The 16151-nt window shown below is 50.2% G+C and overlaps 1 protein-coding gene across 1 annotated transcript in view; it reads left to right on the top strand.

Moving 5' to 3' along the window:
* The window catches only part of LOC135546711 (small G protein signaling modulator 2-like), a 137654-nt gene extending 122316 nt beyond the window's left edge, over positions 1 to 15338 (top strand). Inside the window, 9 exon segments of the mRNA XM_064975345.1 lie at positions 1877 to 2005; positions 2195 to 2371; positions 3087 to 3485; positions 4407 to 4531; positions 6991 to 7073; positions 10020 to 10129; positions 12129 to 12225; positions 13626 to 13793; positions 14935 to 15338. Coding sequence (XP_064831417.1) covers positions 1877 to 2005; positions 2195 to 2371; positions 3087 to 3485; positions 4407 to 4531; positions 6991 to 7073; positions 10020 to 10129; positions 12129 to 12225; positions 13626 to 13793; positions 14935 to 15023 — 1377 coding nt within the window. The 3' untranslated portion in view covers positions 15024 to 15338.
* The last annotated feature ends 813 nt before the right edge of the window (positions 15339 to 16151 follow it).

Genomic DNA, 16151 nt, shown 5'->3' with positions numbered 1-16151 from the left:
TTGCAATCTACTGCAGAGATAGCCTGCAGAGTTATGTCCTACTATCCAGGCCTGTACCCAAACAATTTTAACTTCTACTTTTAAAAATCCACCTCTCTAAAAACAAGTCTCTCACTGTTGCCGCCTGCTATAGACCACCCTCTGCCCCCAGCTGTGCTCTGGACACCATATGTGAACTAATTGCCCCCCATCTATCTTCAGAGCTCGTGCTGCTAAGTGACCTAAACTGGAACATGCTTAAAACCCCAGCCATCCTACAATCTAAGCTTGATGCCCTCAATCTCACACAAATTATCAATGAACCTACCAGGTACCACCCCAAAGCTGTTAACACGGGCACCCTCATAGATATCATCCTAACCAACTTGCCTTCTAAATACACCTCTGCTGTTTTCAACCAAGATCTCAGTGATCATTGCCTCATTGCCTCGCTGACCCATCCGTAATGGGTCAGCGGTCAAACTACCTCCACTCATCACTGTCAAACTCTCCCTGAAACACTTCAGCGAGCAGGTCTTTCTAATTGACCTGGCCCGGGTATACTGGAAGGATATTGACCTCATCCCGTCAGTAGAGGATGCCTGTTTTTTTTTTTTAAATACCTTCCTCACCATCTTAAATAAGCATGCCCAAGAAATCTTGAACCAGGGACAAATATAGCTCTTGATTCTCTCCAGACCTGACTGCCCTTAACTAGCACAAAAACATCCTATGGCGTTCTGTATTAGCATCGAACAGCCCCCGTGATATGCAACTTTTCAGGGAAGTTAGAAACCAATATACACAGGCAGTTAGAAAAGCCAAGGCTAGCTTTTTCAAGCAGAAATTTGCTTCCTGCAACAAAACTCAAAAAAGTTCTGGGACATTGTAAAGTCCATGGAAAATAAGAACACCTCCTCCCAGCTGCCCACGGCACTGAGGATAGGAAACTCTGTCACCACCGATAAGTCCACTATAATTGTAAATTTCAATAAGCATTTTTCTACGGCTGGCCATGCTTTCCACCTGGCTACCCCTACCCCGGTCAACAGCACTGCACCCCCCACAGCAACTCGCCCAAGCCTTCCCCATTTATCCTTCTCCCAAATCCAGTCAGCTGATGTTCTGAAAGAGCTGCAAAATCTGGACCCCTACAAATCAGCCGGGCTAGACAATCTGGACCCTTTCTTTCTAAAATTATCTGCCAAAATTGTTGCAACCCCTATTACTAGCCTGTTCAACCTCTCTTTCGTGTCGTCTGAGATTCCCAAAGATTGGAAAGCAGCTGCGGTCATCCTCCTCTTCAAAGGAGGAGACACTCTAGACCCAAACTGCTACAGACCTATATCTATCCTACCCTGCCTTTCTAAGGTCTTCAAAAGCCAAAAGCCACTCGATAGCCTTGGTTTCTCAAGTATTTGCCTCGCCTGGTTCACCAACTACTTCTCTGATAGAGTTCATTGTCACCAGCTGTCAGAGCAGCTCACAGATTACTGCACCTGTACACATAGCCCACCTATAATTTAGCCCAAACAACTACCTCTTCCCCTACTGTATTTATATATTTATTTATTTTGCTCCCCATTATTTCTATTTCTACTTTGCACATTCTTCCACTGCAAATCTACCATTCCAGTGTTTTACTTGCTATATTGTATTTACTTCGCCACCATGGCCTTTACCTCCCTTATCTCACCTCAGTTGCTCACATCGTATATAGACTTATTTTTATACTTTATTATTGACTGTATGCTTGTTTTACTCCATGTGTAACTCTGTGTCGAACTGCTTTGCTTTATCTTGGCCAGGTCACAATTGTAAATGAGAACTTGTTCTCAACTAACCTACCTGGTTAAATAAAGGTAAAATAAAATAAATAGTCTCTCTCTTTCTCTAGAACTATAAGGAGTTGGAGTTGTTGTGGCTGGTGTATTACGGAGGTGTACAGCATGACATCGGGAAGGAAGTCTGGCCCTTCCTGCTGGGTCACTACAAGTTTGGCATGGGCAAGAAGGACATGAGCCAGGTAGCTAACGATACGTACGTCTCTCTGTCTCTGTGTTTTAGGATCTGGCCACGTGTACCCCACCAGAGACGGGGTTCAAGACTGGTTTCTACTTCTTCCTTCCTGTCTTCCCAATTTACTGTAACCCCCCTCTCAGCTTCCAAATGTCAGAAATATATTTACAATATGTCACACCGTGTTGGTCTGTAGATCGATGAGAAGATCGGTGCACGGCACCAGCAGGTGATGAAGGAGTGGAAAGCCTGCGAGGTGGTCGTCAAGCAGAGAGAGAAAGAGATGCAGTCGGCCATCTTTGCTAATCTGTCTTCAGGAAGCAGCATAGAGAGCCAAGTCCTCAGACACAGAGACTCCACTCTCTGCAATGAGGTGGGTTGGTTGGTTGATTGGTTGATTAATTGGTTGGTTGATTGATTGGTTGATTAATTGGTTGGTTGGTTGGTTGATTGGTTGATTAATTGGTTGTTTGATTGATTGGTTGATTAATTGGTTGGTTGGTTGGTTGGTTGGTTGATTGGTTGATTAATTGGTTGGTTGATTGATTGGTTGATTAATTGGTTGGTTGGTTGGTTGATTGATTGGTTGATTAATTGGTTGGTTGATTGATTGGTTGATTAATTGGTTGGTTGGTTGGTTGATTGATTGGTTGATTGAATAAAGTTTCTTTTTTTAATCATTATAAAAACATGTGCAAACATTACATATAACTAGAAAGGGTAGTTTTCCTGTTTGTTTTAGCTGTTTATAAAAAAAAACATCTACTCCTCCTCCCCCCTTCTCCGTCCTCCACAATCCTCCTGCCCTCTCCCCCTTATCCTCCCCCTTCCTCCCTCCTCCTCTGCCCTTCTCCGTCCTCCACAATCCTCCTGCCTTCTCCCTCCTTTTCCTCCCTCCTTCTTCATCCACCTGCCCTCTCCCCCCTTATCCTCCCCCTTCCTCCCTCCTCCTCTGCCCTTCTCCGTCCTCCTCAAGCCTCCTGCCTTCTCCCTCCTTTTCCTCCCTCCCCCTTCCTACCTCCTCCCCCTCCGCCCTTCTCCATCCTCCCCAACCCTCCTGCTTTCTCCTCCCTCCTCTCTCCTGCCAGGTGTTCATGTCAGTGGATGAGCCCGACGCAGTGGCGGGGGGGCAGGAAACCCCAGGAGGGGGGGGGAGAGACAGCCCCGGCCACTCTACAGTGATTCTCCCCACAGCCAGTGGGGCACTAGCTCCTGATGAGCGCCCCCTAGTGGAGTTTGACTCCCCTGACTCCGGGCACTCTCAGATTCTCTCCTGTATCGACGATGGACAGAGCACGGAGGAGAAGGGGGGAGCCGGGCAGGAGGGGGGAGCAGGGGAGGAGGCTCGGCCACACTCGTACAGTGTGACGGAGGAGAAGGGGCGACAGGATTGGTTGAGTGAGGAGATGCTGTGCAGTCAGCCGGATAAGTTGATGACCAATGAGAATGGAGGAGTAGAGGGGATGCCTTCACTCTCCTCCTATACGGTAAGTACTGTTCACACACACACACACACACACACACACACACACACACACACACACACACACACACACACACACACACACACACACACACACACACACACACACACACACACACACACACACACACACACACAGCGACAGATACTCAATAAAGAGCATCATTGAATTGCATATCGGAACACATAGATCAGTACTGTTCTGGGTACTGTTCTGGGTACTGTTCTCTACTGTTCTGGGTACTGTTCTGGGTACTGTTCTCTACTGTTCTGGGTACTGTTCTGGGTACTGTTATCTACTGTTCTGGGTACTGTTCTGGGTACTGTTCTCTACTGTTCTGGGTACTGTTCTGGGTACTGTTCTCTACTGTTCTGGGTACTGTTCTGGGTACTGTTCTCTACTGTTCTGGGTACTGTTCTGGGTACTGTTCTCTACTGTTCTGGGTACTGTTCTCTACTGTTCTGGGTACTGTTCTGGGTACTGTTCTGGGTACTGTTCTGGGTACTGTTCTCTACTGTTCTGGGTACTGTTCTCTACTGTTCTGGGTACTGTTCTGGGTACTGTTCTCTACTGTTCTGGGTACTGTTCTGGGTACTGTTCTCTACTGTTCTGGGTACTGTTCTCTACTGTTCTGGGTACTGTTCTGGGTACTGTTCTCTACTGTTCTGGGTACTGTTCTCTACTGTTCTGGGTACTGTTCTGGGTACTGTTCTCTACTGTTCTGGGTACTGTTCTCTACTGTTCTGGGTACTGTTCTCTACTGTTCTCTACTGTTCTCTACTGTTCTGGGTACTGTTCTGGGTACTGTTCTGAAGGCAATTTTACTGCATTGATATTTACTCTTTATGTGAACTGAAACGGATCAAATTGAAGCGCGTGTGTGTGTGTGTGTGTGTGTGTGTGTGTGTGTGTGTGTGTGTGAAGATTGAGCTGTTGGACACAGTGGCTCTGAACCTCCACAGGATAGATAAAGATGTTCAACGCTGTGACCATAACTACTGCTACTTTACGACCGCGAACCTGGAGAAACTACGCAACATCATGTGCAGGTAAACACACACACTGGGTACTGTTCTGGGTACTGTTCTGGGTACTGTTCACACTGTTCTGCGCACTGTTCACACTGTTACGACCGCTAACATGGAGAAACTACGCAACATCATGTGCAGGTAAACAAACACATGCACGCACACACACTTTTATTTGCTCACTCGATCGCTCATTATTTCACACTCTTTTTTTCACCGTCTCGCGTTTCCCTCTTCTTTCCCCCTCTTACCCCTCTTCCTTCCCCTCTTCTTCCCACCTCTTACCCCTCTTCCTTCCCCTCTTCTTCCCACCTCTTACCCCTCTTCCTTCCCCTCTTCTTCCCACCTCTTACCCCTCTTCCTTCCCCTCTTCTTCCCACTGTTCTCTACCCCTCTTCTTTCCCCTCTTCTTCCCACCTCTTACCCCTCTTCTTTCTCCCTCTTCTTCCCACCTCTTACCCCTCTTCCTTCCCCTCTTCTTCCCACCTCTTACCCCTCTTCCTTCCCCTCTTCTTCCCACCTCTTCCCCTCTTCCTTCCCCTCTTCTTCCCACCTCTTACCCCTCTTCCTTCTACTCTTCTTCCCACCTCTTACCCCTCTTCATTCCCCTCTTCTTCCCACTGTTCTTACCCCTCTTCCTTCCCCTCTTCTTCCCACTGTTCTTACCCCTCTTCTTTCCCTCTTCTTCCCACCTCTTACCCCTCTTCTTTCCCTCTTCTTCCCACTGTTCTTACCCCTCTTCTTTCCCCTCTTCTCCCTCTTCTTTCCCCTCTTCTTCCCACCTCTTACCCCTCTTCTTCCCACCTCTTACCCCTGTTCTTCCCCCTCTTACTGTTCTTCTTTCCCCTCTTCTTCCACTGTTCTTACCCCTCTTCTTTCTCTTCTTCCCACCTCTTACCCCTCTTCTTTCCCCTCTTCTTCCCACCTCTTACCCCTCTTCTTCCCACCTCTTGCCCCTCTTCTTTCCCTCTTCTTTCCCCTCTTCTTCCACCTCTTACCCCTCTTCTTCCCACCTCTTCTCCCTCTTCTTCCCACTGTTCTTACCCCTGTTCTTTCCCCTCTTCTTCCCACCTCTTACCCCTCTTCTTCCCCCTCTTACCCCTCTTCTTTCCCCTCTTCTTCCCACCTCTTACCCCTCTTCTTCCCACCTCTTCCCCTGTTCTTCCCCCTCTTACCCCTCTTCTTTCTCCCTCTTCTTCCCACCTCTTACTGTTCTTCTTTCCCTCTTCTTCCCACCTCTTTCTTCTTTCCCCTCTTACCCCTGTTCTTTCCCCTCTTCTTCCCACTGTTCTTACCCCTCTTCTTCCTGTTCTTACCCCTCTTCTTCCCACCTCTTACCCCTCTTCTTTTCCCTCTTCTTCCCACCTCTTACTGTTCTTCTTCCCACCTCTTACCCCTCTTCTTCCCACTGTTCTTACTGTTCTTCTTTCCCCTCTTACCCCTCTTCTTCCCCCTCTTCTTCCCACTGTTCTTACTGTTCTTCTTCCCACCTCTTTCCCCTCTTCTTCCCACCTCTTACCCCTCTTCTTTCCCCTCTTCTTCCCACCTCTTACCCCTCTTCTTTCCCCTCTTACCCCTCTTCTTTCCCCTCTTCTTCCCACCTCTTACCCCTCTTCTTCCCACCTCTTCCCCTCTTCTTACCCCTCTTACCCCTCTTCTTTCCCTCTTCTTCCCACTCTTCCCCTCTTCTTTCCCCTCTTCTTCCCACCTCTTACCCCTCTTCTTTCCCCTCTTCTTCCCACCTCTTACGGATCTTCTTCCCACCTCTTGCCCCTCTTCTTTCCCCTCTTCTTTCCCCTCTTCTTCCCACCTCTTACCCCTCTTCTTCCCACCTCTTACCCCTCTTCTTCCCACCTCTTACCCCTCTTCTTTCCCCTCTTCTTTCCCCGAACTTCTTCCCACCTCTTACCCATCATTCTAAACCCCCCTCTTTCCCACCTCTTACCCCTCTTCCACCCCTCTTCTTCCCACCTCTTACCCCTAACTTCCTTCCCCTCTTCTTCCCACCTCTTACCCCTCTTCTTTCCCCTCTTCTTCCCACCTCTTACCCCTCTTCCTTCACCCTCTTTTTCCACCTCTTACCCCTCTTCCTTCCCCTCTTCTTCCCACCTCTTACCCCTCTTCCTTCCCCTCTTCTTCCCACCTCTTACCCCTCTTCCTTCCCCTCTTCTTCCCACCTCTTACCCCTCTTCTTTCCCCTCTTCTTCCCACCTCTTACCCCTCTTCCTTCCCCTCTTCTTCCCACCTCTTACCCCTCTTCTTTCCCCTCTTCTTCCCACCTCTTACCCCTCTTCCTTCCCCTCTTCTTCCCACCTCTTACCCCCCTCTTTCCCACCTCTTCCTCCCCCCTCTTTCCACAATCTTCCTCCCCCTTTTACGCCTCATCTTTCCCCCCTCTTCCTCCCTCCTTTTTCCCCAATCTTCCTCCACCCTCTTCTTTCCCCCCTCTTCCCCCCTTTTGTTTCCCCATCCTGTCCCAGCTATGTGTGGGAGAATCTGGAGATGGGCTATGTCCAGGGGATGTGTGACCTGCTGGCTCCTCTCATGGTCATCCTGGACGATGGTAGGAACCTCAGTCAACATGGAACCTCAGTCAACATGGAACCTCAGTCAACATGGCTGCCTCCCAAATGGGACCCTATTCCCTATACTCTGGGGTCCATATGAAGCCTGTTAGCCATTTGCTGTTAGCTGTTAGCTAGCAATTATTAATGATACATTAGCAACTATAGCCATTTGCAATGAGCTTTTCCCCATTAGCCGTTGCATTACACAGTGATCAGTGAGTGAAGGGGAATGTATGTGTCTAGGACCTTGGTCACAATATACAGAAAAAGTACAGCCTCCCCCAGAGTATGTGTTGACCCTCGCCTCACCCCCCCTCCTCCTTCCTCCCCCAGAGTATGTGTTGACCCTCGCCTCACCCCCCTCCTCCTTCCTCCCCCAGAGTATGTGTTGACCCTCGCCTCACCCCCTCCTCCTTCCTCCCCCAGAGTATGTGTTGACCCTCGCCTCACCCCCTCCTCCTTCCTCCCCCAGAGTATGTGTTGACCCTCGCCTCACCCCCCTCCTCCTTCCTCCCCCAGAGTATGTGTTGACCCTCGCCTCCCCCAGAGTATGTGTTGACCCTCGCCCCCCCCTCCTCCTTCCTCCCCCAGAGTATGTGTTGACCCTCGCCTCACCCCCTCCTACTTCCTCCCCCAGAGTATGTGTTGACCCTCGCCTCACCCCCCTCCTACTTCCTCCCCCAGAGTATGTGTTGACCCTCGCCTCACCCCCTCCTACTTCCTCCCCCAGAGTATGTGTTGACCCTCGCCTCACCCCCCCTCCCCCAGAGTATGTGTTGACCCTCGCCTCACCCCCCTCCTCCTTCCTCCCCCAGAGTATGTGTTGACCCTCGCCTCACCCCCCCCCCCTCCTCCTTCCTCCTCCCCAGAGTATGTGTTGACCCTCGCCTCACCCCCCTCCTCCTCCCTCCCTCAGAGTATGTGTTGACCCTCGCCTCACCCCCCCTCCTCCTTCCTCCCCCAGAGTATGTGTTGACCCTCGCCTCACCCCCCCCTCCTCCTTCCTCCCCCAGAGTATGTGTTGACCCTCGCCTCACCCCCCTCCTCCCTCCCCCAGAGTATGTGTTGACCCTCGCCTCACCCCCCTCCTCCTTCCTCCCCCAGAGTATGTGTTGACCCTCGCCTCACCCCCCCCCTCCTCCCTCCCCCAGAGTATGTGTTGACCCCCTCGCCTCCCCCCCTCCTCCTCCCTCCCCCAGAGTATGTGTTGACCCTCGCCTCACCCCCCTCCTCCTCCCTCCCCCAGAGTATGTGTTGACCCTCGCCTCACCCCCCCCTCCTCCTCCCTCCCTCAGAGTATGTGTTGACCCTCGCCTCACCCCCCCCTCCTCCTTCCTCCCCCAGAGTATGTGTTGACCCTCGCCTCAACCCCCCCCTCCCTCCCCCAGAGTATGTGTTGACCCTCGCCTCACCCCCCTCCTCCTTCCTCCCCCAGAGTATGTGTTGACCCTCGCCTCACCCCCCCTCCTCCCTCCCCCAGTGTATGTGTTGACCCTCGCCTCACCCCCCCTCCTCCTTCCTCCCCTAGAGTATGTGTTGACCCTCGCCTCACCCCCCTCCTCCCTCCCCCAGAGTATGTGTTGACCCTCGCCTCACCCCCCTCCTCCTTCCTCCCCCAGAGTATGTGTTGACCCTCGCCTCACCCCCTCTCCTCCTCCCTCCCCCAGAGTATGTGTTGACCCTCGCCTCACCCCCTCTCCTCCTCCCTCCCCCAGAGTATGTGTTGACCCTCGCCTTACCCCCCCTTCTCCTTCCTCCCCCAGAGTATGTGTTGACCCTCGCCCCGCCCACCCCCTCCTCCCTCTCCATGCCTTCCTCCCCCCCCCAGAGTATGTGTTGACCCTCGCCCCGCCCCCCCCTCCTCCTCCCTCTCCATGCCTTCCTCCCTCCCCCAGAGTATGTGTTGACCCTCGCCTCACCCCCCTCCTCCTCCCTCTCCATGCCTTCCTCCCTCCCCCAGAGTATGTGTTGACCCTCGCCTCACCCCCCCTCCTCCTTCCTCCCACAGAGTATGTGTTGACCCTCGCCTCACCCCCTCCTCCTCCCTCTCCATGCCTTCCTCCCTCCCCCAGAGTATGTGTTGACCCTCGCCTCACCCCCTCCTCCTTCCTCCCCCAGAGTATGTGTTGACCCTCGCCTCACCCCCCCCTCCTCCCTCTCCATGCCTTCCTCCCTCCCCCAGAGTATGTGTTGACCCTCGCCTCACCCCCCCTCCTCCCTCTCCATGCCTTCCTCCCTCCCCCAGAGTATGTGTTGACCCTCGCCTCACCCCCCCTCCTCCCTCTCCATGCCTTCCTCCCTCCCCCAGAGTATGTGTTGACCCTCGCCTCACCCCCTCCTCCTTCCTCCCCCAGAGTATGTGTTGACCCTCGCCTCACCCCCCTCCTCCTTCCTCCCCCAGAGTATGTGTTGACCCTCGCCTCACCCCCCCCCTCCTCACTCTCCATGCCTTCCTCCCTCTCCTAGAGTATGTGTTGACCCTCGCCTCACCCCCCCTCCTCCCTCTCCATGCCTTCCTCCCTCCCCCAGAGTATGTGTTGACCCTCGCCTCACCCCCCTCCTCCCTCTCCATGCCTTCCTCCCTCCCCCAGAGTATGTGTTGACCCTCGCCTCACCCCCCCATCCTCCCTCTCCATGCCTTCCTCCCTCCCCCAGAGTATGTGTTGACCCTCGCCTCACCCCCCCTCCTCCCTCTCCATGCCTTCCTCCCTCCCCCAGAGTATGTGTTGACCCTCGCCTCACCCCCCTCCTCCCTCTCCATGCCTTCCTCCCTCCCCCAGAGTATGTGTTGACCCTCGCCTCACCCCCCATCCTCCCTCTCCATGCCTTCCTCCCTCCCCCAGAGTATGTGTTGACCCCTGCCCCCCCTCCTCCTCCCTCTCCATGCCTTCCTCCCTCCCCCAGAGTATTTGTTGACCCCCCTTCCCTTCTCCCTCCCCCAGAGTGCCTGGCGTACAGCTGTTTCTCCCAGCTGATGAAGAGGATGAGCCAGAACTTCCCCAACGACGGAGCCATGGACACACACTTCACCAATATGAGGTCCCTCATACAGGTCTGGTGTTTATTTACTGAACCTTTACTTAACCTTTATTTAACCTTTACTTAACCTTTATTTAACCTTTACTTAACCTTTATTAAACCTTTATTAAACCTTTCTTAAACCTTTAGTTAACCTTTATTTAACCTTTATTTAATCTTTAGTTAACCTTTATTTAACCTTTACTTAACCTTTATTTAACCTTTACTTAACCTTTATTAAACCTTTATTAAACCTTTAGTTAACCTTTATTTAACCTTTATTTAATCTTTAGTTAACCTTTACTTAACCTTTACTTAACCTTTATTTAACCTTTAGTTAACCTTTAGTTAACCTTTATTTAACCTTTATTTAACCTTTATTTAACCTTTATTTAACTAGGGCAAGTCAGTTAACTTCATGCGACAAGCAATCCCGGATCCGGGACCCTATTTATAGCCTCAAGCTCATTAGCATAGCGCAACGTTAACTATTCATGAAAATCGCAAATGAAATGAAATAAATATATTTGCTCTCAAGCTTAGACTTTTGTTAACAACACTGTCATCTCAGATTTTCAACCATAGCTAAACAAGCATTTGTGTAAGAGTATTGATAGCTAGCATAGCTATAAGCCTAGAATTCAGCCAGCAACATTTTCACAAAAACAAGAAAATCATTCAAATAAAATCATTTACCTTTGAAGAACTTCAGATGTTTTCAATGAGGAGACTCTGTTAGATAGCAAATGTTAAGTTTTTCAAAAAATATTATTTGTGTAGGACAAATTGCTCCGTTTTGTTCACGTTTGGCTACGAAAAAAACCTGTATCCAGTTATAGCCTCAAGCTCATTAGCATAACGTAACGTTAACTATTTCTGAAAATTGCAAATGAAATGAAATAAATATGCTAGCTCCCAAGCTTAGCCTTTTCTTAACAACACTGTCATCTCAGATTTTCAAAATATGCTTTTCAACCATAGCAAAACAAGCATTTGTGTAAGAGTATTGATAGCTAGCATAGCATTTAGCGTAGCATTTAGCGTAGCATTTAGCGTAGCATTTAGCGGGCAACATTTTCACAAAAACCAGAAAAGCATTCAAATAAAATCATTTACCTTTGAAGAACTTCAGATGTTTTCAATGAGGAGACTGTTAGATAGCAAATGTTCAGTTTTTCCTGAAAGATTCTTTGTGTAGGAGAAATCGCTCCGTTTTGTACATCACTTTTGGCTACCAAACAAAAACGTTGTTTAGAATCAATCCTCAAGGTGTTTTTCACATATCTCTTCATTGATATATCGTTCGTGGAAGTCTGCTTTCTTCTCTGAATTACATGGAAAAATACTTGCAGCTGAGGTTTACGCACCAATTTCGACGCAGGACACTGGGCGGACACCTGGTAAATGTAGTCTCTTACGGTTAATCTTCCAATGATATGCCTACAAATACGTCACAATGCTGCAGACACCTTGGGGAAACGGCAGAAATTGTGGGCTCATTCCTGGCGCATTCACAGCCATATAAGGAGACATTGGAAAACAGCGCTTCAAAAATGTTGCTCATTTCCTGTTTGAAGTTTCATCTTGGTTTCGCCTGTAGCATCAGTTCTGTGGCACTCACAGATAATATCTTTGCAGTTTTGGAAACGTCAGAGTGTCTTCTTTCCAAAGCTGTCAATTATATGCATAGTCGAGCATCTTTTCGTGACAAAATATCTTGTTTAAAACGGGAACGTTTTTTTATCCAAAAATGAAATACTGCCCCTAGAGTTCAAAGAGGTTAAGAACAAATTATTATTTACATTGATGGCCTAGGAACAGTGAATTAACTGCCTTGTTTAGGGGCAACAGATTTTTACTTTGTCAGCTCAGGGATTCGATTTAGCAACCTTTTGGTTACTGGCCCAACGCTCTAACCACTAGGCTACCTGCCGCCCTGACTGTGTGTGCGTGCGTGCGCGCTCGAATGATCCTAACGTGACCCCTAACCTGTGGTCCGCTCTGGTGTGGTGTCTGTTTGATGATGTCATCAGATCCTGGACTCTGAGCTGTTTGAGCTGATGCATCAGAATGGAGACTCCACCCATTTCTATTTCTGCTACCGCTGGTTCCTGTTGGACTTCAAAAGAGGTACGACACGTTTCACAAACAACAGTGTTTTGATTAATTTAATTACATTTTGTTGAGGGGGATTTTGAAGCTTTACTTAGACAATTATGAAACGAGGGGGCCGGGGGGGGGGGGGTAGGGGGGGGGTGTTACCGGCAAGTAAGAGAAGCAGCGTGAGACTATGGACAATATTCCCTGTTTTTAGCTCTTTGCCGACTTTTCAGCATTTTATTGTTTTGTTATTGTTGTTATTTCTTACATTATTGCCTAGAGACGAAAGTAACTTTTGGATATTAGATCGGCGGTCGCTCATCAACATTTCAACCAGAAATTTGACTTCCCTGAATTGGATCCTTTTTGGGTGAACTCCCCGAGGCAGTTCCATTCCTCCTGGGGCTGCTCCAAGATGACGACACCGGACAAGAGGATGAAGGAGTGGACTTCTAGTCCGACTCAGGCACACCATCCACCGCTTCCGAGTATATTACTCGCTGGTTCATCCTGTGGGTCAGAAGTTTACATACACTAAGTTGACTGTGCCTTTAAACAGCTTGGAAAATTACAGAAAATGTCATGGCTTCAGAAGCTTCTGATAGGCTAATTGACATCATTTGAGTCAATTGGAGGTGTACCTGTGGATGTATTTCAAGGCCTACGTTCAAACTCAGTGCCTCTGACATCATGGAAAAATCTAAAGAAATCAGCCAAGACCTCAGAATATAAATTGTAGACCTCCACAAGTCTGGTTCATCCTTGGGAGCAATTTCCAAAACGTCTGAAGGTACCACGTTCATCTGTACAAACAATAGTACGCAAGTATAAACACCATGGGATCACACAGCCATCATACCGCTCAGGAAGGAGACACGTTCTGTCTCCTAGAGATTAATGTACTTTGGTGCGAAAAGTGCAAATCAATCCCAGAACAACAGCAAAGGACCCTGTGAAGATGCTGGAGGAAACAGGTACAAAAGTATCTATATCCACAGTAAAACGAGTCCTCAGCAAGGAAGAAGCCACTGCTCCAAAACCTCCATAAAAAAGCCAGACTACGGTTTGCAACTGCACTTGGGGACAAAGATCGTACTTTTTGGAGAAATGTCCTCTGGTCTGATGAATTAAATAGAACTGTTTCGCCATAATGACCATTGTTATGTTTGGAGGAAAAAGTGGTTGGCTTGCAAGTCGAAGAACACCATCCCAACCGTGAAGCACAGGGGTGGCAGCATCATGTTGTGGGGGTGCTTTGCTGCACGTGGGACTGGTGCACTTCACAGAATAGATGGCATCATGTGTGTGTGTGTGTGTGTGTGTGTGTGTGTGTGTGTGTGTGGTGTGTGTGTGTGTCTTCTCTGTGTATGTGTGTGTGTGTGTGTGTCCTGTGTGTGTGTGTGTGCCCTCTGTGTGTCTCTCCCCTCCAGAGCTGCTGTACCAGGATGTGTTCTCAGTATGGGAGGTGATCTGGGTGGCCCCTCACATCTCCTCTCAGCACTTCGTCCTGTTCCTGGCCCTGGCTCTGGTAGAGGTCTACAGAGAGATCATCAGAGACAATACCATGGACTTCACTGACATCATCACCTTCTTCAACGGTGACAGCCAGACAGAGAGACAGCCAGACAGAGAGAGAGCCAGACAGAGAGACAGCCAGACAGAGAGACAGCCAGACAGAGACAGCCAGACAGACAGAGAGACAGCCAGACAGACAGAGAGACAGCCAGACAGCCAGACAGAGAGACAGCCAGACAGAGAGACAGCCAGACAGAGAGACAGACAGAAAGACAGCCAGCCAGAAAGACAGCCAGACAGAGAGACAGAGAGACAGCCAGCCAGACAGAGAGACAGCCAGCCAGACAGAGAGACAGCCAGCCAGACAGAGACAGCCAGACAGAGAGACAGCCAGACAGAGAGACAGCCAGACAGACAGACAGCCAGACAGATAGACAGCCAGAAAGACAGACAGACAGCCAGAGAGAGAGAGAGAGACAGAGACAGTGCACTACTTTAGACCAGGGCCCTATAGAACCCTATTCCCTATATATAGTGCACTACATTAGACCAGGGCCCTATAGAACCCTATTCCCTATATATAGTGCACTACTTTAGACCAGGGCCCTATAGAACCCTATTCCCTATATATAGTGCACTACATTGGACCAGGGCCCTATAGAACCCTATTCCCTATATATAGTGCACTACTTTAGACCAGGGCCCTATAGAACCCTATTCCCTATATAGTGCACTACTTTAGACCAGGGCCCTGTAGAACCCTATTCCCTATATAGTGCACTACTTTAGACCAAGTGAAAAGTGTTGGGATGGGCCCTATGGCTCTGGTCAAAAGTAGTGCAATATGTAATAATAAAATAGAATAAAATGTAATTTAACCTTTATTTAACAAGGCAAGTCAGTTTAAGAACAAACTCTTATTTACAATGGCGGCGTACCCGGACGACGCTGGGCCAATTGTGCGCCGCCCTATGGGACTCCCAGTCACGGCCGGTTGTGATACAGCCTGGATACGAACCAGGGTCTGTAGTGACGCCTCTAGCACTGAGATGCAGTGCCTTAGACCACTGCACCAATCAGGAGTCTCCAACAAAAACATGGTGAAATGTGTTGGGAGCAGAAAGGTGGAGGCAAACTGTGAGCACAGTCACTACAGATATATAGTGTGTGTATAAAACCAGCTCACTGACTTCCTGTGTGTGTGTGTGTGTGTGTGTGTAACAGAGATGGCAGAACGTCATGACGTGCAGCACATCCTTCAGATCGCCAGAGAGCTGGTGCGCAAGGTCCAGTCTCTCATCGAGAACAAGTGATGAAGAGGAGGATGAACAGGGCAGGAGGAAGAGAAGGGTGAACAGGGCCAGAAGAGGAGAGGTAGAGAGGAGCCAGATACCATCCATCCTCTGCATCCAGCACACCTCCCTCTCTTACCCCTCTTTACACCTCCCAAACCTGTGGAAGAGACGGAGACGTGGGCCCTCTGTCCCTCCAGCCGGACCAGTGAAGGGTGAAGGCTCCAGGTTGACCATCCTGGCCTGGATGAAGGCTCCAGGTTGACCATCCTGGCCTGGATGAAGGCTCCAGGTTGACCATCCTGGCCTGGATGAAGGCTCCAGGTTGACCATCCTGGCCTGGGTGAAGGCTCCAGGTTGACCATCCTGGCCTGGGTGAAGGCTCCAGGTTGACCATCCTGGCCTGGATGAAGGCTCCAGGTTGACCATCCTGGCCTGGGTGAAGGCTCCAGGTTGACCATCCTGGCCTGCGTGAAGGCTCCAGGTTGACCATCCTAGCCTGGATGAAGGCTCCAAGTTGACCATCCTAGCCTGGAGAAAGGAGAGAACAGGGGGAAAGAAAAGGGATGTTGGCTGGGTCCTGGTTCCGGTTCTGGTCTGGTCCTGGTCTAGGTCGGGTCCTGGTCTGGTCCTGGACTGGGTCTGGTCTGGGTCTGGTCTAGGTTTGGTCCTGGACTGGGTCTGGTTCTGGTCTAGGTCTGGTCTAGGTCTGGTCCTGGTCTGGGTCTGGTCCTGGACTGGGTCTGGTTCTGGTCTAGGTCTGGTCTAGGTCTGGTCCTGGTCTGGGTCTGGTCTAGGTCTGGTCCTGGACTGGGTCTGGTCCTGGACTGGGTCTGATCCTGGTTCCAGTGCTAGGTCTGGGTCTAGGTCTGGACCTGGACCTGGACTGGGTCTGGTCCTGGACTGGGTCTGGTCTGGTCCTGGACTGGGTCTGATCCTGGTTCCAGTGCTAGGTCTGGGTCTCGGTCTGGACCTGGACTGGGTCTGATCCTGGTTCCAGTGCTAGGTCTGGGTCTCGGTCTGGACCTGGACTGGGTCTGGTCCTGGACTGGGTCTGGTCTGGGTCTGGTCTAGGTCTGGTCCTGGACTGGGTCTGGTCTGGTCCTGGACTGGGTCTGATCCTGGTTCCAGTGCTAGGTCTGGGTCTCG

Source organism: Oncorhynchus masou, chromosome 9, assembly GCF_036934945.1.
Source record: "Oncorhynchus masou masou isolate Uvic2021 chromosome 9, UVic_Omas_1.1, whole genome shotgun sequence".
Lineage (NCBI taxonomy): Eukaryota > Metazoa > Chordata > Actinopteri > Salmoniformes > Salmonidae > Oncorhynchus > Oncorhynchus masou.
This window is presented reverse-complemented; position numbering and strand designations above follow the sequence as displayed.